This window comes from Eucyclogobius newberryi, unplaced genomic scaffold (assembly GCF_026437365.1).
Source record: "Eucyclogobius newberryi isolate DKJ021-1_F unplaced genomic scaffold, fEucNew1.0.hap1 SCAF_14, whole genome shotgun sequence".
In the NCBI taxonomy this organism is placed as follows: domain Eukaryota; kingdom Metazoa; phylum Chordata; class Actinopteri; order Gobiiformes; family Gobiidae; genus Eucyclogobius; species Eucyclogobius newberryi.
The window spans coordinates 37,042,712-37,065,651 of NW_027315768.1; the positions used below are offsets into that span (position 1 = coordinate 37,042,712).

The 22,940-nt window shown below is 51.8% G+C and overlaps 1 protein-coding gene across 1 annotated transcript in view; it reads right to left on the minus strand.

The window, feature by feature from the left end:
* Positions 1-386: 386 nt before the first annotated feature.
* The window catches only part of epb41l5 (erythrocyte membrane protein band 4.1 like 5), a 31,025-nt gene continuing 8,471 nt past the window's right edge, over positions 387-22,940 (minus strand). The window contains exons 4-26 of the mRNA XM_072445370.1: positions 22,091-22,133; positions 21,928-22,006; positions 20,285-20,329; positions 20,156-20,208; positions 19,196-19,316; positions 18,708-18,795; positions 17,817-17,905; positions 16,762-16,831; positions 14,278-14,447; positions 13,889-13,995; positions 12,972-12,990; positions 12,836-12,878; positions 12,639-12,757; positions 7,885-8,195; positions 7,708-7,802; positions 7,117-7,242; positions 6,523-6,602; positions 6,034-6,126; positions 5,628-5,700; positions 5,490-5,558; positions 2,449-2,508; positions 2,185-2,276; positions 387-780 (exon numbers count right to left, since the gene is read on the minus strand). Coding sequence (XP_072301471.1) covers positions 702-780; positions 2,185-2,276; positions 2,449-2,508; positions 5,490-5,558; positions 5,628-5,700; positions 6,034-6,126; positions 6,523-6,602; positions 7,117-7,242; positions 7,708-7,802; positions 7,885-8,195; positions 12,639-12,757; positions 12,836-12,878; positions 12,972-12,990; positions 13,889-13,995; positions 14,278-14,447; positions 16,762-16,831; positions 17,817-17,905; positions 18,708-18,795; positions 19,196-19,316; positions 20,156-20,208; positions 20,285-20,329; positions 21,928-22,006; positions 22,091-22,133 — 2,124 coding nt within the window. The 3' untranslated portion in view covers positions 387-701. The remainder of the gene's footprint in view (positions 781-2,184; positions 2,277-2,448; positions 2,509-5,489; positions 5,559-5,627; positions 5,701-6,033; positions 6,127-6,522; positions 6,603-7,116; positions 7,243-7,707; positions 7,803-7,884; positions 8,196-12,638; positions 12,758-12,835; positions 12,879-12,971; positions 12,991-13,888; positions 13,996-14,277; positions 14,448-16,761; positions 16,832-17,816; positions 17,906-18,707; positions 18,796-19,195; positions 19,317-20,155; positions 20,209-20,284; positions 20,330-21,927; positions 22,007-22,090; positions 22,134-22,940) is intronic.

Consider the following 22,940-nt stretch of genomic DNA (forward strand, 5'->3'; position numbering starts at 1 on the left):
ATCTTTTTCTGCAGTGGACCCTCCTGGACGAATGAGGCATTACACCCACAGTACTTCAAAACATACTTCAAGAGTCAAAGTCATCATTATTTCTGATTTTGAGAAACATTCGAGCATCAGAATGTTTTTTGTCTTTTTTTAAGCAACTTTCTCCATTTTTCTTTGCTCAAAGTGAACGATGTGTCGAAACATGAAAGAGTCCAGACTGTGAGGGGTCCAGACTGTGAGGGGTCCAGACTGTGAGGGGTCCAGACTGTGAGGGGTCCAGACTGTGAGGGGTCCAGACTGTGAGGGGTCCAGACTGTGAGGGGTCCAGACTGTGAGGGGTCCAGACTGTGAGGGTCCAGACTGTGAGGGGTCCAGACTGTGAGGGGTCCAGACTGTGAGGGGTCCAGACTGTGAGGGGTCCAGACTGTGAGGGGTCCAGACTGTGAGGGTCCAGACTGTGAGGGGTCCAGACTGTGAGGGGTCCAGACTGTGAGGGGTCCAGACTGTGAGGGGTCCAGACTCAGGTTTGATCTCATCTTTGCGTTTTTAATTCTTCAGTGGAAAAGTCTTGATGCATAAAATAGTTTTTAATAAAAGTGACTCTTGAAATCCAAACTAAAAGTGAAACTCATTGTGACGTGTTCCACTTCTGAAGTTTGGTCTTAACAGATTTACACTTTTGTTTGGTCCAAAGTGTGTTTAAAGTCTGATGTTCAGAGTTGAGTGGTGACGAGTCCTCTGGGTCTGGAGGCGTCTGAGGGGGGCGGAGCCGAGCTGGGGGGCGGAGCCGAGCTGTGGACCACACACACAACACGTTACACACACACACAACACGTTACACACACACACAACACACCATGACACTTTTTGCGTAGGGTGGTCCCCCGCGTAGGGTGCGGGGGGGGTCCTCATGCGGGGGGGTCCCCGTGTCGCGTGCGGGGGGGTCCTCGTGCGGGGGGGTCCCCGTGTCGCGTGAGGGGGGGTCCTCGTGTCGCGTGCGGGGTGTCGCGTGCGGGGTGTCGCGTGCGGGGGGGTCCCCGTGTCGCGTGCGGGGTGTCGCGTGCAGGGGGGTCCCCGTGTCGCGTGCGGGGGGGTCCTCGTGTCGCGTGCGGGGGGGTCCCCGTGTCGCGTGCGGGGTGTCGCGTGCGGGGGGGGTCCCCGTGTCGCGTGCGGGGTGTCGCGTGCGGGGGGATCCCCGTGTCGCGTGCGGGGGGGTCCCCGTGTCGCGTGCGGGGTGTCGCGTGCAGGGGGGTCCCCGTGTCGCGTGCGGGGGGGTCCTCGTGTCGCGTGCGGGGGGGTCCCCGTGTCGCGTGCGGGGTGTCGCGTGCGGGGGGGGTCCCCGTGTCGCGTGCGGGGTGTCGCGTGCGGGGGGGGTCCCCGTGTCGCGTGCGGGGTGTCGCGTGCGGGGGGATCCCCGTGTCGCGTGCGGGGGGGTCCCCGTGTCGCGTGCGGGGGGGTCCTCGTGTCGCGTGCGGGGGGGTCCTCGTGTCGCGTGCGGGGGGGTCCTCGTGTCGCGTGCGGCGCTTGTTGTGTTTGAATCAGAAGTGTTGGGGCGCGTGCACGTGAGTGTTAAAATCTCCAATGGTCAGAAAGTGTCAGATGTGGTTTGTGGGACGAGCGCTGTTGCGGCAGAAAATGGATGTTTGCGTTTGTGACACGAGGGCCCCGCCTTTGCCCGTTGTGAGGGCCCCGCCTCGGCCCGTTGTGAGGGCCCCGCCTCGGCCCGTTGTGAGGGCCCCGCCTCTTACCATAAGGTAAGAATACCTAGAGTTGGCGTGTGAGTCCAGACGACACTGATCCACAGTTTTCTGATTCTGAACTTTAGTCTGAGAAATAATCTAAATAAAACGGGTCTGATTTAGAATAAACATTATGAGTTCTAACTGGATCTACACATTGTAAAACAGATTTAAATCTCATTTTAGAATAAACATTTGTTTATTGCTAGTATTTCTTTGATATCAAATATATATAATATTAATATTTAAAAAAAACAGTTTAAAATAACCACAACTTTATTTTAAATGGGCACAATATCGATGTTATGGACCAAAACTCGCCCATAACATCGATATCGGCCCAAAATGGCACCAATAATTAAAATAAACCAAACAGACATTTCTGATTTCCCATTTGAACATTGAGGAGCAGTTCTGTCTTTCACCAGCAGGTGTCACTGTGGCGTTTGTCCTTCACCTGCTGTTGGAGTGAGGCAGAGGCAGTGCTGCCTCTGGACACACGGGGGCGCTCCTGGGCTCAGACACGCCGTTACTGAAGATCCCTGGAGGCTGAAGAAGAGAAACAGAGAAACTTAGACAACACAGATCGTCATGGAAACGGAGGAAACGACTTCATCACGACATCAAACATCTGAGTGAGACAAAATGTTCGACTTTTAATCAAATGTTGACGTGACATTTCCTCCCGACACTAAAGACACTTCAAATGAGGCTCACGTACTGCGCTGGACGGAACGATCCACCTCGGGCTGATGAGAGCTTTGGGCTGCACCAGAGGAACCTGAGAAACAAACAAGAGCAATTACACCAGGCACCAGCAGGGGGCACCAGCAGCAGGAGGCACCAGCAGCAGGAGGCACCAGCAGCAGGAGGCACCAGCAGCAGGAGGCACCAGCAGCAGGGGACACCAGCAGGGGACACCAGCAGGGGGCACCAGCAGCAGGAGGCACCAGCAGGGGACACCAGCAGGGGGCACCAGCAGCAGGAGGCACCAGCAGGGGGCACCAGCAGGGGGCACCAGCAGCTTCACAATCACACTAACCCTTTCACCTGGACCCAAACTCTCCCCGGCTACAAAAGCCCCACCACCCATCCTCCCTTTACCTGGCATATCCCATCCCCCCTCGCCCTTCACCTGGTATCTCCCATCCCCCCTCGCCCTTCACCTGGTATCTCCCATCCCCCTCGCCCTTCACCTGGTATCTCCCATCCCCCCTCGCCCTTCACCTGGTATCTCTCATCCCCCCTCGCCCTTCACCTGGTATCTCTCATCCCCCTCGCCCTTCACCTGGTATCTCCCATCCCCCCTCGCCCTTCACCTGGTATCTCCCATCCCCCTCGCCCTTCACCTGGTATCTCCCATCCCCCCTCGCCCTTCACCTGGTATCTCCCATCCCCCTCGCCCTTCACCTGGTATCTCCCATCCCCCCTCGCCCTTAACCTGGTATCTCCCATCCCCCCTCGCCCTTCACCTGGTATCTCTCATCCCCCCTCGCCCTTCACCTGGTATCTCTCATCCCCCCTCGCCCTTCACCTGGTATCTCCCATCCCCCCTCGCCCTTCACCTGGTATCTCTCATCCCCCCTCGCCCTTCACCTGGTATCTCTCATCCCCCTCGCCCTTCACCTGGTATCTCTCATCCCCCCTCGCCCTTCACCTGGTATCTCCCATCCCCCCTCGCCCTTCACCTGGTATCTCCCATCCCCCCTCGCCCTTCACCTGGTATCTCTCATCCCCCCTCGCCCTTCACCTGGTATCTCCCATCCCCCCTCGCCCTTCACCTGGTATCTCTCATCCCCCTCGCCCTTCACCTGGTATCTCCCATCCCCCCTCGCCCTTCACCTGGTATCGCCCATCCCCCCTCGCCCTTCACCTGGTATCTCCCATCCCCCCTCGCCCTTCACCTGGTATCTCCCATAGAGGATGCACTGGGTCTCAGCGTTGCCGAGACTTATTGTCATATTAAAGACCAACACATCACACAGATGGAAAAACAAAATGCGAGTCAGGCCCAATCTGAGAAATGTGATTCATATGTGAAAAGATAAGGCCCAGTCACTGAAACTTGCTGTGCTAAAAGTCACATCCTTATGTCACAAATCACTCTTAAAAACATCAAGATTATAAGAAGAAATAAAATGATTAATTAAAGGTGCCAAAACATGCTTTTTTCACGTTTCGTAGTCTATCCTAAGTGTATCATTGATAATAAGTGTTGTGCAACACCCTTAACATAATAGTTCAGAAATATCACCCAGACCTTGGACCCCCTCACCAACCCGGAAATGCAAACGGCTTGGTTTGATATTCGCCCCATTCTTCTCTCTTATTTTCCCGGTTGCTGCATCAAGTGCCACATAAACCTTCACCATTGTGATAATAGTAAAGAGTGCGATATCATGAATGACGTTTTGTGCCTCTTTGAGCCGTGTTTCCTCGTAAATCGAAGCAGAAAAACTCGGGAATGGGCTTGTGGGGAAACAGCAGCGCTGAGCCGGGGGGAAGGGGGCGGGAGGAGAGGGGGGATGATGAGGCGGTCTAGTTGCCACCGCCCGTCAGTTTGGAGATGGGAGGAAAGGAGATAGTCTGTACTAAAGCTAAAAACTGTGGGAATCAATCAAAAAAACACTCTGGACATTTATGAAGCACAAATAGCGATGTAAGAAGGTTAAAAGCTCTGAAAAGTCGATTTTGCATGTTATGGGACCTTTAAGAGCTTGATACTGGCGCTCTTCCTCTCACACACAGGGGGCGCTCTTCCTCTCACACACACAGGGGGCGCTCTTCCTCTCACACACAGGGGGCGCTCTTCCTCTCACACACACAGGGGGCGCTCTTCCTCTCACACACAGGGGGCGCTCTTCCTCTCACACACACAGGGGGCGCTCTTCCTCTCACACACAGGGGGCGCTCTTCCTCTCACACACAGGGGGCGCTCTTCCTCTCACACACAGGGGGCGCTCTTCCTCTCACACACAGGGGGCGCTCTTCCTCACACACACAGGGGGCGCGCTTCCTCACACACACAGGGGGCGCTCTTCCTCTCTCACACACAGGGGGCGCTCTTCCTCTCTCACACACAGGGGGCGCTCTTCCTCACACACACAGGGGGCGCTCTTCCTCTCTCACACACAGGGGGCGCTCTTCCTCTCACACACACAGGGGGGGCCCTTCCTCTCACACACACAGGGGGCGCTCTTCCTCTCTCACACACAGGGGGCGCTCTTCCTCTCACACACACACAGGGGGCGCTCTTCCTCTCACACACACAGGGGGCACTCTTCCTCTCACACACACAGGGGGCGCTCTTCCTCTCACACACACACAGGGGGCGCTCTTCCTCTCACACACACACAGGGGGCGCTCTTCCTCTCACACACAGGGGGCGCTCTTCCTCTCACACACACAGGGGGCGCTCTTCCTCTCACACACAGGGGGCGCTCTTCCTCTCACACACACAGGGGGCGCTCTTCCTCTCACACACACAGGGGGCGCTCTTCCTCTCACACACACAGGGGGCGCTCTTCCTCTCACACACACACACAGGGGGCGCTCTTCCTCTCACACACACACAGGGGGCGCTCTTCCTCTCACACACAGGGGGCGCTCTTCCTCTCACACACAGGGGGCGCTCTTCCTCTCACACACAGGGGGCGCTCTTCCTCTCACACACAGGGGGCGCTCTTCCTCTCACACACAGGGGGCGCTCTTCCTCTCACACACAGGGGGCGCTCTTGACATGGCTGGTGCTTTTGGCCTCACCGCTGGCGCCAGGTCGCTGAAGTCGATGAGGTTCTCAGACACACACAGCTCCGCCTCCTCGGGACACACCTGCAGGAGGAGACACAGGTGAGACGTTTGTGCAGGTTTAGCACCAGAGCTGCAGTGACGGAGCTGTACCTGCGGGGGCAGCGTCTCTATGCTGAGCTCCAGAGGGACACACGGGGACAGGACCTCACTCAGGTGCTCCACACTGAAGGAGAAGAAGAAGTGTAAGACAGGGACCTTTACACTGAAGGGTCAGACGGAAAGAGAGGGCAAGAGAGACGGAAAGAGAGGGAAAGAGAGAGGGAAAGAGAGGGAAAGAGAGAGGGAAAGAGAGGGAAAGAGAGAGGGAAAGAGAGAGGGAAAGAGAGGGAAAGAGAGAGGGAAAGAGAGGGAAAGAGAGAGGGAAAGAGAGGGAAAGAGAGAGGGAAAGAGAGAGGGAAAGAGAGGGAAAGAGAGAGGGAAAGAGAGGGAAAGAGAGAGGGAAAGAGAGGGAAAGAGAGAGGGAAAGAGAGGGAGCGACATTCACGTTGGTAAACACCTGGCTCCAGCAGAGGGCGCCTTCAGCTGCTGGACTTCCGCTCTCACAGACAGAGCGCTGTTACTTCCCATGTGACCACTCTGCACCTTCAGCCTGACACACAGAGGGAGTATGTGAGTACTTGTACCAGAGGGAGTATGTGAGTACTTGTACCAGAGGGAGTATGTGAGTACTTGTACCAGAGGGAGTATGTGAGTACTTGTACCAGAGGGAGTATGTGTGTACTTGTACCAGAGGGAGTATGTGTGTACTTGTACCAGAGGGAGTATGTGTGTACTTGTACCAGAGGGAGTATGTTAGTACTTGTACCAGAGGGAGTATGTGAGTACTTGTACCAGAGGGAGTATGTGAGTACTTGTACCAGAGGGAGTATGTGTGTACTTGTACCAGAGGGAGTATGTGAGTACTTGTACCAGAGGGAGTATGTGAGTACTTGTACGTATGTGTGTACTTGTACCAGAGGGAGTATGTGTGTACTATACTGTGTACCTGGCAGTGGAGTCCTGCAGGTTACAGTTCTTGTCTGACAGAAGTGTGAGTTCCTCTGGAGACGTCTGAGGGACAAAGACCTGGAGAAGAGTACAACACACAGATAAGTAGTAGCAGTAGCAGTAGCAGTAGCAGTAGCAGTAGCATTAGTAGCAGTAGTAGCATTAGTAGCAGTAGCAGTAGCATTAGTAGCAGTAGCAGTAGCAGTAGCATTAGTAGCAGTAGCAGTAGTAGCATTAGTAGCAGCAGCAGTAGCATTAGTAGCATTAGTAGCAGTAGCAGTAGCATTAGTAGCAGTAGCAGTAGCATTAGTAGCAGTAGTATTAGTAGCAGTAGCAGTAGCAGTAGCATTAGTAGCAGTAGCAGTAGTAGCATTAGTAGCAGTAGCAGTAGCATTAGTAGCATTAGTAGCAGTAGCAGTAGCATTAGTAGCAGTAGCATTAGTAGCAGTAGCAGTAGTAGCATTAGTAGCAGTAGCATTAGTAGCAGTAGCAGCAGTAGCAGTAGCAGCAGTAGCATTAGTAGCAGTAGCAGTAGCAGTAGCAGTAGTATTAGTAACAGTAGCAGTAGCAGTAGCAGTAGCAGTAGCAGTACCTTGCCGGCGGCCTGGGCCTGGGCCTGGGCCTTCAGGATGTTGCTCTTCAGGTCGGGGGTCCTCAGGGGGGTCAGGAGAGGACTGGAGCTGGAGAGCACGGCCTTCTCTGTGAGCTTCACCAGCTCCTGAAGAACAATGACACGAGTAAAGCTGAGACTCACGAGCTGTGATGGAACATGATGCTCTCCACACGTCTGTGGTGTTCACACGCTTCTTCAACACGTCTGTGGTGTTCACACGCTTCTTCAACACGTCTGTGGTGTTCACACGCTTCTTCAACACGTCTGTGGTGTTCACACGCTTCTTCAACACGTCTGTGGTGTTCACACGCTTCTTCAACACGTCTGTGGTGTTCACACGCTTCTTCAACACGTCTGTGGTGTTCACACGCTTCTTCAACACGTCTGTGGTGTTCACACGCTTCTTCAACACGTCTGTGGTGTTCACACGCTTCTCCACACGTGTCTCATGACTGCTCCAGCCCCTAATCCTCTCACAGAACTACTGCTCGCTGTAATCGCAGACAAACCTCTGCAGTGGTTGTAGGCCCTGCTGTGCCTTCAGAGATCAGGTGACCAGAGCAGACGTACCTGGTTTTTCATGGCCACGTTCAGGTTCACGTTTTTCGGCGTCAGTGGAACAGCAGCGCTCTCCAGCTCCAGCTGTTTGAGACGAGCAGCTGCCTCTGGAGAAGACAGGACAGATCAGCAGGATGCCCTCCCACACTGAGGTCCTGTGGACGGAGTAACATGGAGCTTCTCACTCACCGCTCAGACTGAGCGACTCGTCCACGCTCACGACTCCGCCCTCTGCGCCGTCTGGAGGAGCCTCAGCAGCAGACGGAGGAGCAGCAGACGGAGGAGCAGCAGACGGAGGAGCAGCAGACGGAGGAGCAGCAGACGGAGGAGCAGCAGACGGAGGAGGAGCAGACGGAGGAGCAGCAGACGGAGGAGCAGCAGACGGAGGAGCAGCAGACGGAGGAGCAGCAGACGGAGGAGCAGCAGACGGAGGAGCAGACGGCAGAGCGCGGAGAACGTCATCGATGCAAGTCTCCATCAGGTCAGGAACCACCGACAAACTGCAGCGAGAGAAGAGACATTAAACACAGAGCTGAGGAGACAAAGGGAGACAGAGGACGTACTTACAGGTGTCAAGATTCTCTCTGAACAGTTTAGAACAATCAAGTGCAACAGCTCAAAACACAAGTGTCGCACTGGAGGAACAATGTACAGTTCTCCTCCTGCTTGGAAGAACCGGTTCTCCTCCTGAAGAACCGGTTCTCCTCCTGAAGAACTGCTTCTCCTCCAGTGGCTCCAGCTTCTCTGTCTCTCTCTCGTCTGCGAGAGTCAGATCTCTGCTTCATGTGGAACTCCTCCAGGTTTATACTTTTTCCCAAAGAGGTTTTTGTAGTTTTCCCGGCCGAGAAGGCGTGTCTAAGGACAGAGGACTCTGGGACATGTGTCTAAGGACAGAGGACTCTAGGACATGTGCCTAAGGACAGAGGACTCTTGGACATGTGTCTAAGGACAGAGGACTCTGGGACATGTGTCTAAGGACAGAGGACTCTTGGACATGTGTCTAAGGACACAGGATGCTGGGACATTGCCAAGTCCCTATGGACATGGTTTCTTTTGGAGTTCTCACATTGCCGTGCTGTGGTTCAGCTTCTCCTGAAGAACACCACAGACGTCTCAGTTCTGTCCATCTAGACCCAAGACGTCCAATGGTTGGACACGGTGCCACAGACTTGTATCTCTGGTCAGTAATTCTAGTGCGTCTGGACCTCACTGCACTGCTGTGTCTGACCACATCAGTTTATGGCCCGGCTGGAGTCCCGTGTGTTCTCTGTGAATATTGGCCCCTTCATGTCTGACAAAGCTCTTAACGTGTGGAATTCCGCAGGGCTCGCTCTTAGGTCCAGCCTTGTTTTCCCCGTGCGCTCGCACTCTGTGAACATTGTGTCTGTCACGTTTCCATGGCAGCACATGCTCTGGAGCATTAGCTCTACCCCGTGTGCAGAGCTTCACATCACATCAAAGCGCTTCTCAGGACATTCGTGTGTATTTAAGGAGAAGCGTGTTCTCTTCTCATCACCTCATCACCTCATCACTTCATCATCTCATCACTTCATCACTTCATCACTTCATCACCTCATCACTTCATCACTTCCATCACTTCATCATCTCATCACCTCATCACTTCATCATCTCATCACTTCATCACCTCATCACTTCATCACTTCATCATCTCATCACCTCATCACTTCATCACTTCATCACTTCATCACCTCATCACTTCATCATCTCATCACTTCATCACCTCATCACCTCATCACTTCATCATCTCATCACTTCATCACCTCATCACTTCATCACTTCATCATCTCATCACTTCATCACCTCATCACTTCATCACCTCATCACTTCATCACCTCATCACTTCATCACTTCATCATCTCATCACCTCATCACTTCATCACTTCATCACTTCATCACCTCATCACTTCATCATCTCATCACTTCATCACCTCATCACCTCATCACTTCATCATCTCATCACTTCATCACCTCATCACTTCATCACTTCATCATCTCATCACTTCATCACCTCATCACTTCATCACCTCATCACTTCATCACCTCATCACTTCATCACTTCATCACCTCATCACTTCATCACTTCCATCACTTCATCATCTCATCACCTCATCACTTCATCATCTCATCACTTCATCACCTCATCACTTCATCACTTCATCATCTCATCACCTCATCACTTCATCACTTCATCACTTCATCACCTCATCACTTCATCATCTCATCACTTCATCACCTCATCACCTCATCACTTCATCATCTCATCACTTCATCACCTCATCACCTCATCACTTCATCATCTCATCACTTCATCACCTCATCACTTCATCACCTCATCACTTCATCACCTCATCACTTCATCACTTCATCACCTCATCACTTCATCATCTCATCACCTCATCACTTCATCACCTCATCACTTCATCACCTCATCACCTCATCACTTCATCACCTCATCACCTCATCACTTCATCATCTCATCACTTCATCACTTCATCACTTCATCACCTCATCACCTCATCACTTCATCACCTCATCACTTCATCACCTCATCACTTCATCACCTCATCACTTCATCACTTCATAACCTCATTTCCCTCCAGAATCCGCCCTGGACCAGGACTCGCCGCACACACAGCCTCGTCTGAAAAGTGCTTTGCCTCAGGGCACCAAGGCAGAGTTCATAACAGACAAATACCTGAGCCAAACAGCAAAGGTTTGATTAAAAGCCCAGACGAGGGAGCAGCTTCAGTCTTTATTCAAAGGTGAAACATTCAGCCGTGTTTAAATACATCAATAAAAGTGAAATACACCGAGCGACTGAACGACTCGTGTCACAAACGCCTCAGTGTGGCGTCTGATCCAGGAGACGCTCGAGAGCTTCTGCCGGCGCCGCGGACCTCGATTCATCGCTGTATTCTGAAGATACAGGACTAAACGGGACTAAACGGGACTAAACAGGACTAAACAGGACTCAGGAGGAATAAAATCTAATCATTCAGTGTCGTGTTCTGATTGGTTAATGTGCTGAGGATAAATATGATTTTGTCTGACTCGTGACACTTGCACAGATTAAACTCAATGACAGTTGGAGCTCTGCTGTTTCCCACAGACTCACTGTGGTGTGACGCCACCTCCTGGAGGCAGAAGGAATTACACACAGTTCAAGCACAGTGTCCTGATGGTGATGAGAGCGAGCCAGTCTGAGGACTTTAACCAGAGAACAGGGTCAAAGGTCAACGAGAGAAAAGGGTCAACGAGAGAGAAAAGGGTCAAAGGTCAAAGAGAGAACAGGGTCAAAGAGGGGACAGGGTCAAAGAGAGAACAGGGTCAAAGAGGAGACAGGGTCAAAGAGGGGACAGGGTCAAAGAGGGGACAGGGTCAAAGAGAGAACAGGGTCAAAGAGGAGACAGGGTCAAAGAGGGGACAGGGTCAAAGAGGGGACAGGGTCAAAGAGAGAACAGGGTCAACGAGAGAACAGGGTCAAAGAGAGAACAGGGTCAAGGGTCAAAGGTCAACGAGACAGAACAGGCTCCACCTTTGACCCTTCAGGGCTGCAGAGTGAACGTGGGCGTCTGCATTTGACCCACGAGCCGGGTCCGGGGCAGGACACCGGAACTGGAGGGTTATTGTGGAGATCGACCGACACTTGGTGTAACGACCTTCAATCTCCTGCAGAGGTCGACAGCTCGTTAAGGACAGACATACATCTCCTTCATGGGCTGGTAGTAAAAGCATCACTCTTGTGTGTGACAGGGTCCAAAGAGGTCCAAAGGCCATGAATCTCAAGAAATGACTCAAGCAAAGGGACTTTGTTTTTGACCGTTCGGTCCCCGTACCGGTCCCCCGTTCGGTCCCCCGTTCGGTCCCCCGTTCGTCCCGACTAACCCACTCCAGAGTGGAACCAGACTTTGGGTCAGTTCAAATGGAAGAACCGGTCTTGGTGGAGCTCTGTTGTGGTGAATGTTTGAGGTCACAGACACAGGGAGAACATGCAAAGGCTTCGCTCCTTCACGTGCAGATTTAAAGCTCTAAGACGAGACTGTCCACGGTGAGGTTCTGGCAGTCCTCGGCGTGAGCAGGAGGTGGCGCTGCAGGCACAGAGCCACACTCAGACTTCTGTTCACATCATTGATCCCACAGATCGATGCCTGTGATTAAAGGGTTAATTAAAGCTAAACGCAGGAGCTCTACTTGATTTGATTGACATTTGAGGTTCTGTAAAAGTTCAGCTTTTCATGAGCCAAAACCTCAAAGAGGCAAATAAGAAATGACCAAAAAGAAACGTTTCAAAAAGTCTAATCTTGGCCCCTGGAAACGCTGAACATTCAGAGAAACCACCACAGCCCCAGAGGAACTGAACCAGAAGAACTGAACCAGAGGAACTGAACCAGAAGAACTGAACCAGAGGAACTGAACCAGAAGAACTGAACCAGAGGAACTGAACCAGAGGAACTGAACCAGAAGAACTGAACCAGAGGAACTGAACCAGAAGAACTGAACCAGAGGAACTGAACCAGAAGAACTGAACCAGAAGATCAAAGCCAAAGATCAAGCACGGAATCAACCACAAAAGCAGCAAAAGCACACAGAACCTTTAGAACCTTTAGAACCAGGCCAAAGCACAATCACAGAGCTCTGATTGGAGCAGCAGAATCGCAGCGCTCTGATTGGAGCACACGTGTTAAGTCTGGACCTACCTCGGAGCAGGAGGCCTCAGTTCATCACAAGACTGGAAAACACAGTTAATATTTTCATAATTGTTTGTCCAGGAGCTCGTTTACGGTCACTACGCTCTCTGTCCAGGGGGCGGGACCTGGATCTGGACCAGGTCGTACAAAGCTCCTCCCAGCCCCTCCGAAAGCCCCTCCCAGGCCCCTCCCTGCTGGTCGTTGCTCTTTATGGTGCATTTAGTAAACACTGACCCTCGCTTGTCAGTGCCGGGGCTGTGGGGCAGAGGCTGGATCTCCACTGGACCACAGGACGAGCCCGCAGGGACCGCGGGGACCACCGGAGCAGACCAGGGCCCTCTCACTGCTGACACCTGCAGGACACAGAAGGAACACACCAGTGTTACCTCAGAACGTGCTCGATTCTCACAGTCAATGTTCAGGCTTCTCACCCGGTCTTTGCTGGAGCTCACGCCGTTTCCTGAAGACAAAACTCTGACACGAACAGTTCACACTCACACGTTAGACTCCGCCCCTGACAGTAAACCACTGACACAGTAATATTGTAAGAAATGTAAAAGTACTTACTCTTGTGGCGTGAAAGGACCTAAAACAGAAAGATCACCTTTAGTATAGCATCTTTAGTATAGCATCTTTAGTATAGCATCTTTAGTATAGCATCTTTAGTATAGCATCTTTAGTATAGCATCTTTAGTATAGCATCTTTAGTATAGCATCTTTAGTATAGCATCTTTAGTATAGCATCTTTAGTAGCACCTTTAGTATAGCATCTTTAGTATAGCATCTTTAGTATAGCATCTTTAGTATAGCATCTTTAGTATAGCATCTTTAGTATAGCATCTTTAGTAGCATCTTTAGTATAGCATCTTTAGTATAGCATCTTTAGTATAGCATCTTTAGTATAGCATCTTTAGTATAGCATCTTTAGTATAGCATCTTTAGTATAGCATCTTTAGTAGCACCTTTAGTATAGCATCTTTAGTATAGCATCTTTAGTATAGCACCTTTAGTATAGCATCTTTAGTATAGCATCTTTAGTATAGCATCTTTAGTATAGCATCTTTAGTAGCATCTTTAGTAGCATCTTTAGTATAGCATCTTTAGTATAGCATCTTTAGTATAGCATCTTTAGTATAGCATCTTTAGTATAGCATCTTTAGTATAGCATCTTTAGTATAGCATCTTTAGTATAGCACTTTTAGTATAGCATCTTTAGTATAGCATCTTTAGTATAGCATCTTTAGTAGCACCTTTAGTATAGCATCTTTAGTATAGCATCTTTAGTATAGCATCTTTAGTATAGCACCTTTAGTATAGCATCTTTAGTATAGCATCTTTAGTATAGCATCTTTAGTATAGCATCTTTAGTATAGCATCTTTAGTATAGCATCTTTAGCAGTAGAAGTATCTTTAGCAGTATCTTTAGTAGTATAAGTATCTTCAGTAGTGTCTTCAGTAGTAGCAGTAACATCTAGAGTCCTGACCTCGGTTGCGCATGGTCCTCCTGGAGTAGCGTCGGCTCGGGCGTCTCTCAAAGGACGCCGACCTTCTGGCTTTATTGGCTTTAGTCGTTTGGTACTCGGTCTTCCCACTGACGGAGCAGAACCAGGTGTGAACTCAAAGAACTCAGCTCTCATCTCCTGTCCTTTGTGGTCCAGTCCCCGGCCCAGTCCAGTCCCCGGCCCAGTCCAGTCCCCGGCCCAGTCCCAGGCCAGTCCCCGGCCCAGTCCAGTCCAGTCCCGGGCCCAGTCCAGTCCCCGGCCCAGGCCCATACCAGTCCCCGGCCCATACCAGTCCCAGACCCATATCAGTCCCCGACCCAGTCCCCGGCCCAGTCCCCGGCCCAGTCCCATACCAGTCCCCGGCCCAGTACCTGTATCTGAACCTGGAGCCCATCCGGATGAAGCCGGAGCTGGTCGTGTTGTTCTGCACTGGACCCCTGAGTCTGAAGAAGGCGTGATGTTCCACCGCACACTTCCACAGGTGTTTACAGGCTTTAGGGTGGTCCATGCGGAACACAAAGGTGTGCTCCTGCTCCTTACCCTGAGAGGACGGGAGAGGACGGGAGAGGGCGGGAGAGGGCGGGAGAGGACGGGAGAGGGCGGGACAAGACGGGAGAGAATGGGAGGGCGGGAGAGGACGGGACAAGACGGCAGAGGACGGGAGAGGGCGGGAGAGGACGGGACAAGACGGGAGAGAACGGGAGGGAGGGCGGGAGAGAACGGGAGGGAGGGCGGGAGAGGACGGGACAAGACAGGACAAGACGGCAGAGGACGGGAGAGGGCGGGAGAGCACGGGAGAGGGCGGGAGAGGACGGGACAAGACGGGAGAGAACGGGAGGGAGGGCGGGAGAGAACGGGAGGGAGGGCGGGAGAGGACAGGACAAGACGGCAGAGGACGGGAGAGGGCGGGAGAGCACGGGAGAGGGCGGGAGAGGACGGGACAAGACGGGAGAGGACGGGAGAGGGCGGGAGAGGACGGGACAAGACGGGAGAGGACGGGAGAGGGCGGGAGAGGGCGGGAGAGGACGGGACAAGACGGGAGAGGACGGGAGAGGACGGGAGAGGGCGGGAGAGGGCGGGAGAGGGCGGGAGAGGACGGGACAAGACGGGAGAGGACGGCACAGAGGGAACACGGTGAGGCTCAGAGAAGACAAAGACAAAGCATCTGAACAGACTTAGAAATGAGAGTCTGAAATGTTCATTGCAAGTGCATGATATGATTTTTAATGTATTCATTTGTATTTTATGGAATATTAAAGGCAGAACAACAGGTCTTTGAGAGACGGAATTCTTTCTGATGGGCAGGTGTTCAAATACTTATTTGCAGCAATAATCTACAAAGATTTAAAAACTACTAAGAGACTAAAAGCTGTAAAACACACACTTTCTCCTCTCAGATACTCAGAGTGTGAGGGAGTCATAACCTTCACACCTAAAGAGGAGCGACTGTGCCTCACACAGACCAGCCAAAAGACCCCCAAACTGGAGGAATGACCCTAAAACTGGAGGAAGGAACTGGAGGAATGACCCTCAAACTGGAGGAATGACCCCCAAACTGGAGGAATGACCCCCAAACTGGAGGAATGACCCTCAAACTGGAGGAAGGAACTGGAGGAATGACCCTCAAACTGGAGGAATGACCTGGAGGAATGACCCTCAAACTGAAGGAATGGCCCCAAAACTGAAGGAATGGCCCCAAAACTGGAGGAATGACCTTCAAACTGGAGGAATGACCCTCAAACTGGAGGAAGGAACTGGAGGAATGACCCTCAAACTGGAGGAATGACCCTAAAACTGGAGGAATGACCCTAAAACTGGAGGAATGAACTGGAGGAATGACCCTAAACTGAAGGAAGGACCGTCAAACTGGAGGAGTGACCCCCAAACTGGAGGAGTGACCCACAACCTGGAGGAGTGACCCACAAACTGGAGGAATGACCCCCAAACTGGAGGAATGACCCTCAAACTGGAGGAATGACCCCCAAACTGGAGGAATGACCGTCAAGCTGGAAGAATGACCCCCAAACTGGAGGAATGACCCCCCAAACTGGAGGAATGGCCCTCAAACTGGAGGAATGACCCCCCAAACTGGAGGACTGGCCCTCAAACTGGAGGAATTACCCCCAAACTGGAGGAATGACCCTCAAACTGGAGGAATGACCCTCAAACTGGAGGAATGACCCTCAAACTGGAGGAATGACCCTCAAACTGGAGGAATGGCCCCCAAACTGGAGGAATGGCCCTTAAACTGGAGGAATGACTCCCAAACTGGAGGAATGACCCTCAAACTGGAGGAATGGCCCCCAAACTGGAGGAATGGCCCTTAAACTGGAGGAATGACTCCCAAACTGGAGGAATGACCCTAAAACTGGAGGAATGACCCTCAAACTGGAGGAATGACCCTCAAACTGGAGGAATGACCCCCAAACTGGAGGAATGACCCCCAAACTGGAGGAATGACCACCTCAAACTGGAGGAATGAACTGGAGGAATGACCGTCAAACTGGAGGAATGACCCTCAAACTGGAGGATCCAGAAAAGTGCAGGAACAGCAAAGATCCTGAAGAACCCTCAGGCTCTCAGGGGCCTCTGGAGGAGGAGCCCAGGGGCCTCTGGAGAAGCCCAGCTTGAAGGGGGAGGAAGAGATACCACCCACAGAGGAGGAGGAGGTATGTTTTGTTTTTTAAACTATTGATTTATTTAATGAAATAATTAATTCATTAATTCATTAAATAAATGTTATTTCTTAAAATAAATATTTTATTTATTTTTTGGGCGTTTGAGGAGAGTCTGACATCGTCTGTGCAGAAGAAACACCTCAAACACACACTGTCCCAGTCCAGTCCAGTCCTCACCTGGTCGTCGTCCTCCACCACCACCAGAGTGAGTTTGCTCTTCTTAAAATCCAGACGTGTGATTTTGGGCCTGAAACAGAAACATAAGAGCTTCAAACCAGGACCAGGACCAGGACCAGGACCTTCATAGGTGTCAAAATCCGGCCCGCCGAACATTTCAAAACTTATATTTAAAAAAAAAAAAAAGTTTTTTTAAAATCCATTCATAGAACCGAAGTTACATCCGTAAACGTTTTCATCGCTAAAACTACACGTCCCACAATGCCGCGGGTGGCCACCCCTCCCCCACGGGGCTCTGCTGCACTGCTGTGTGAGCCGCCCCTCCCCCACAGGGCTCTGCTGCACTGCTGTGTGAGCCGCCCCTCCCCCACAGGGCTCTGCTGCACTGCTGTGTGAGCCGCCCCTCCCCCACAGGGCTCTGCTGCACTGCTGTGTGAGCTGCCCCTCCCCCACAGGGCTCTGCTGCACTGCTGTGTGAGCCGCCCCTCCCCCACAGGGCTCTGCTGCACTGCTGTGAGAGCTGCCCCTCCCCCACAGGGCTCTGCTGCACTGCTGTGTGAGCCGCCCCTCCCCCACAGGGCTCTGCTGCACTGCTGTGTGAGCCGCCCCTCCCCCACAGGGCTCTGCTGCACTGCTGTGTGAGCCGCCCCTCCCCCACAGGGCTCTGCTGCACTGCTGTGAGGGAGAAGTGCACTTGAAGCACTTCTGAGCAGAAGTTTAGTGGGGTCAGTTCAGGTGAACAGAGAACTACAGACGTAAATGTTAGAACTTTTAAAAGGTTTTTTTAGATCTTGAGAAGTTTATTTAGTGATAAAGTCACATGTTTATCTCTGTAGAACTGTAGATCATCTCTGAAGTTGTGATGCTCATAAAGTGAAGCTCAGAGTTGGTGAAATTACACTTGTTTTACTAAATACATTTCAGTTTATGAGAACAAACGTTTTGCCATTTTTTTTTATCGATCCAGTAATTGCTTCAAAACAGCGTAGACTTTATAAAATACTTTATATGTTTTAGGTTGTGTTGGCCACGCCCCTGATGTAGAAAGTCATTACCAGAAGAAAAGTCCGATCTTGGTCTGGCCCTCGAACACCAGGACTCCAGTCGGAGTGAGACCCAAACTGTACTCATTACCATCACGAGCCTGAAACACAGAGGTGAGGGTGAGTGTGTGTGTCTGAGTGTGTGTGTGTGTGTCTGAGTGTGTGTGTGTGTGTCTGAGTGTGTGTGTGTGTGTCTGAGTGTGTGTGTGTGTGTCTGAGTGTGTGTGTGTGTGTCTGAGTGTGTGTGTGTGTGTCTGAGTGTGTGTGTGTGTGTGTGTGTCTGAGTGTGTGTGTGTGTGTCTGAATGTGTGTGTGTGTGTCTGAGTGTGTATGTGTGTGTGTGTGTCTGAGTGTGTGTGTCTGAGTGTGTGTGTCTGAGTGTGTATGAGTGTGTGTGTGTCTGAGTGTGTGTGTGTGTGTGTGTGTGTCTGAGTGTGTGTGTCTGAGTGTGTGTGTCTGAGTGTGTGTGTGTGTGTGTGTGTCTGAGTGTGTGTGTCTGAGTGTGTGTGTCTGAGTGTGTATGTGTGTGTGTGTGTGTGTCTGTCTGAGTGTCTGTGTGTGTGTGTGTGTGTCTGAGTGTGTATGTGTGTGTGTGTGTCTGAGTGTGTGGGTGTCTGAGTGTGTGTGTGTCTGAGTGTGTGTGTGTGTGTGTCTGAGTGTGTGTGTCTGAGTGTGTGTGTGTGTGTGTCTGAGTGTGTGTGTCTGAGTGTGTGTGTCTGAGTGTGTGTGTGTGTGTGTGTCTGAGTGTGTGTGTCTGAGTGTGTGTGTCTGAGTGTGTGTGTCTGAGTGTGTGTGTGTGTGTGTCTGAGTGTGTGTGTCTGAGTGTGTGTGTCTGAGTGTGTGTGTCTGAGTGTGTGTGTGTGTGTGTCTGAGTGTGTGTGTCTGAGTGTGTGTGTGTCAGACCTTGACCATGTGCATGTCCACTCCGTACATCTCCAGCCATTTGGCCTTGTTCAGATAGTTTATCTCAGCCTGAGCTGGAGTCTGACCTCTGCAACAAGAGAAGACCAGATCAAGACCAGGACCGGGACCAGGACGTGGACCAGGACCGGGACCAGGACGTGGACCAGGACCGGGACCAGGACGTGGACCAGGACGTGGACCAGGACCGGGACCAGGACCAGGACGTGGACCAGGACCAGGACGTGGACCAGGACGTGGACCAGGACCGGGACCAGGACCAGGACGTGGACCAGGACCAGGACGTGGACCAGGACCGGGACGTGGACCAGGACCGGGACCAGGACGTGGACCAGGACGTGGACCAGGACCGGGACGTGGACCAGGACTGGGACCAGGACGTGGACCAGGACGTGGACCAGGACCGGGACGTGGACCAGGACCGGGACCAGGACGTGGACCAGGACGTGGACCGGGTGTGGCTCCTTCACCTGCAGGTCTTCCAGGTGTTGTAAATGGCCAGCTCCAGGTCTTCGCTCTGGTCCGGAGTGAACCTGAACTCAGAGACCAGGTCCAGAGGATGTTCCAGAGGGTCACAGTCGCCCAACTCCGCTGAAGGTCACAGAGGTCACAGTAGGTCACACAGTAGGTCACACAGAAGATCACACAGTAGGTCACAGTAGGTCACACAGTAGGTCACAGTAGGTCACACAGAAGGACACACAGTAGGTCACACAGAAGGACACACAGTAGGTCACACAGTAGGTCACACAGTAGGACACACAGTAGGTCACAGTAGGTCACACAGAAGGACACACAGTAGGTCACACAGTAGGTCACACAGTAGGTCACACAGAAGGACACACAGAAGGACACACAGTAGGTCACACAGTAGGTCACACAGAAGGACACACAGAAGGACACACAGAAGGACACACAGTAGGTCACACAGTAGGTCACACAGTAGGTCACACAGAAGGACACACAGTAGGTCACACAGTAGGTCACACAGTAGGTCACACAGAAGGACACACAGTAGGTCACAGTAGGTCACACAGTAGGTCACACAGAAGGACACACAGAAGGACACACAGTAGGTCACACAGAAGGACACACAGAAGGACACACAGTAGGTCACAGTAGGTCACACAGTAGGTCACACAGAAGGACACACAGAAGGACACACAGAAGGTCACACAGTAGGTCACACAGAAGGACACACAGTAGGTCACACAGTAGGTCACACAGTAGGACACACAGTAGGTCACACAGTAGGTCACACAGTAGGTCACACAGAAGGACACACAGAAGGACACACAGTAGGTCACAGTAGGTCACACAGTAGGTCACACAGAAGGACACACAGTAGGTCACACAGAAGGACACACAGTAGGTCACACAGTAGGTAACACTGTAGGTCACACTGTAGGTCAGTGTGTTTGCGCTCTCACCCTGCAGAGAAAAGCCTCCCAGCTCCACTGCGGTCTCAAAAGAACACTCCAGCCTGAGGAGGACACACACGTTCAGAGGAAACATCTCACAGCCTGAGCAGCTGAGCAGAGCCTGAAATGAAGACCTACTTTCCAGAGAGGACGTCCTGCTTCAGCTGCAGCACGAACAAGTACCTGAGCGGAAAGAGTTTACCTTTACAGAGCGAACGAGAGGAGCGCCTGAACGCCCTGAACGCCCTCAACACACTGAACACACTGAACGTCCTGAACGCCCTCAACACACTGAACACACTGAACGTCCTGAACGCCCTCAACACACTGAACACACTGAACGTCCTGAACGCCCTCAACACACTGAACACACTGAACGTCCTGAACGCCCTCAACACACTGAACACCCTGAACGTCCTGAACGCCCTCAACACACTAAACGTCCTGAACGCCCTGAACACCCTGAACGTCCTGAACGCCCTCAACACACTGAACGTCCTGAACGCCCTCAACACACTGAACGTCCTGAACGTCCTGAATGCCCTCAACACACTGAACACACTGAACGCCCTGAACACCCTGAACACACTGAACGTCCTGAACACACTGAACGTCCTGAACGCCCTCAACACACTGAACGTCCTGAACGTCCTGAATGCCCTCAACACACTGAACACACTGAACGCCCTGAACGCCCTGAACACCCTGAACACACTGAACGTCCTGAACGCCCTCAACACACTGAACACACTGAACGCCCTGAATGCCCTCAACACACTGAACACACTGAACGCCCTGAACGCCCTGAACACACTGAACGTCCTGAACGCCCTCAACACACTGAACACCCTGAACGCCCTCAACACACTAAACGCCCTGAACGCCCTGAACACCCTGAACGCCCTCAACACACTGAACGTCCTGAACGCCCTCAACACACTGAACGTCCTGAATGCCCTCAACACACTGAACACACTGAACGCCCTGAACACACTGAACGTCCTGAACACACTGAACGTCCTGAACACACTGAACGTCCTGAACGCCCTCAACACACTGAACGTCCTGAACGCCCTCAACACACTGAACGTCCTGAACGTCCTGAATGCCCTCAACACACTGAACACACTGAACGCCCTGAACGCCCTGAACACCCTGAACACACTGAACGTCCTGAACGCCCTCAACACACTGAACACACTGAACGCCCTGAATGCCCTCAACACACTGAACACACTGAACGTCCTGAACGCCCTCAACACACTGAACGTCCTGAACGTCCTGAATGCCCTCAACACACTGAACACACTGAACGTCCTGAACGCCCTCAACACACTGAACACACTGAACGTCCTGAACGCCCTCAACACACTGAACGTCCTGAACGTCCTGAATGCCCTCAACACACTGAACGTCCTGAACGCCCTCAACACACTGAACGTCCTGAACGTCCTGAATGCCCTCAACACACTGAACACACTGAACGTCCTGAACGCCCTCAACACACTGAACGTCCTGAACGTCCTGAATGCCCTGAACCTCCTCAACACACTGAACCTCCTCAACACACTGAACGCCCTGAACCTCCTCAACACACTGAACGCCCTGAACCTCCTCAACACACTGAACGCCCTGAACGTCCTAAACACCCTGAACGCTCTCACGCCCTGAACGTCCTGAACGCTGAAGTACGTGTGTCTGAAGGTGCTTCTGGGAGAATTGACTCATTTCGACTGAACGTGGAACATTGTGACTCTTTCTTTGGTGAAGCGAGTTTGGACCTGGTCAGCTCCTCGTGCAGGTTGTTGGGTTCAGACGAGTAGAATTTGACTCTCATGTGGAGACAATACGGAGGTCCGACTGAAAACACACGAGGTCAGCGTTTACACCACATACATGTGACTGAGGTGTGACCTATGACCTATGACAACGTCAAACACTCACTTTTGACCTGTTTCTTTATACTTTTGGTGACGTCAAGCCAGTGCTGCAAAAGGAAACACACACTCATTAGTTAAACCAGGTCTAAACCAGGTCTAAACCGGGTCTAAACCGGGTCTAAACCGGGTCTAAACCAGGACTAAACCGGGTCTAAACCAGGACTAAACCGGGTCTAAACCGGGTCTAAACCGGGTCTAAACCGGGTCTAAACCGGGTCTACCACAGTGAAACCTCATGTGGTCAGTTGTGGACAGAGATGCACCGATTCCAAAATTCTTGGCCGATACCGATTTCGGGTTTTTAAGGAGGTCGGAGCTGCCAAAACCGATTTTTCGATACAGATTTTTTATCTAGCCACAGATTTTCCCACAAACTCCTCAGTATTATATCTGTGAGGTGCATGTACAGGACACACCTTTATAATATAACATGTCATTTATTTTTCTATTTTTACACACAATAAATAACTATATATAAAAATAATATATAAATACAGAACTATATACTAACTAATATGTCCTGGAGAAGAGTGGGGGACACAGAGGACAAAGGAGACATGTCTCCTGCAGAAGATGCAGCTCCAGTGCTTCAGATTGAAATCAAACAAACTATTTTCATATGTAATTTATATATTTGTAATTTTACACATTCTTTTGAATGAGCTGGAACCTTCTGCAGGAGGAGGTCCCAGAGCGCTGCCAGCACCTCCTCTCAAAGCAGGAGGACTCTGGCTCCAGCACCTCCTCTCAAAGCAGGAGGACTCTGGCTCCAGCACCTCCTCTCAAAGCAGGAGGACTCTGGCTCCAGCACCTCCTCTCAAAGCAGGAGGACTCTGGCTCCAGCACCTCCTCTC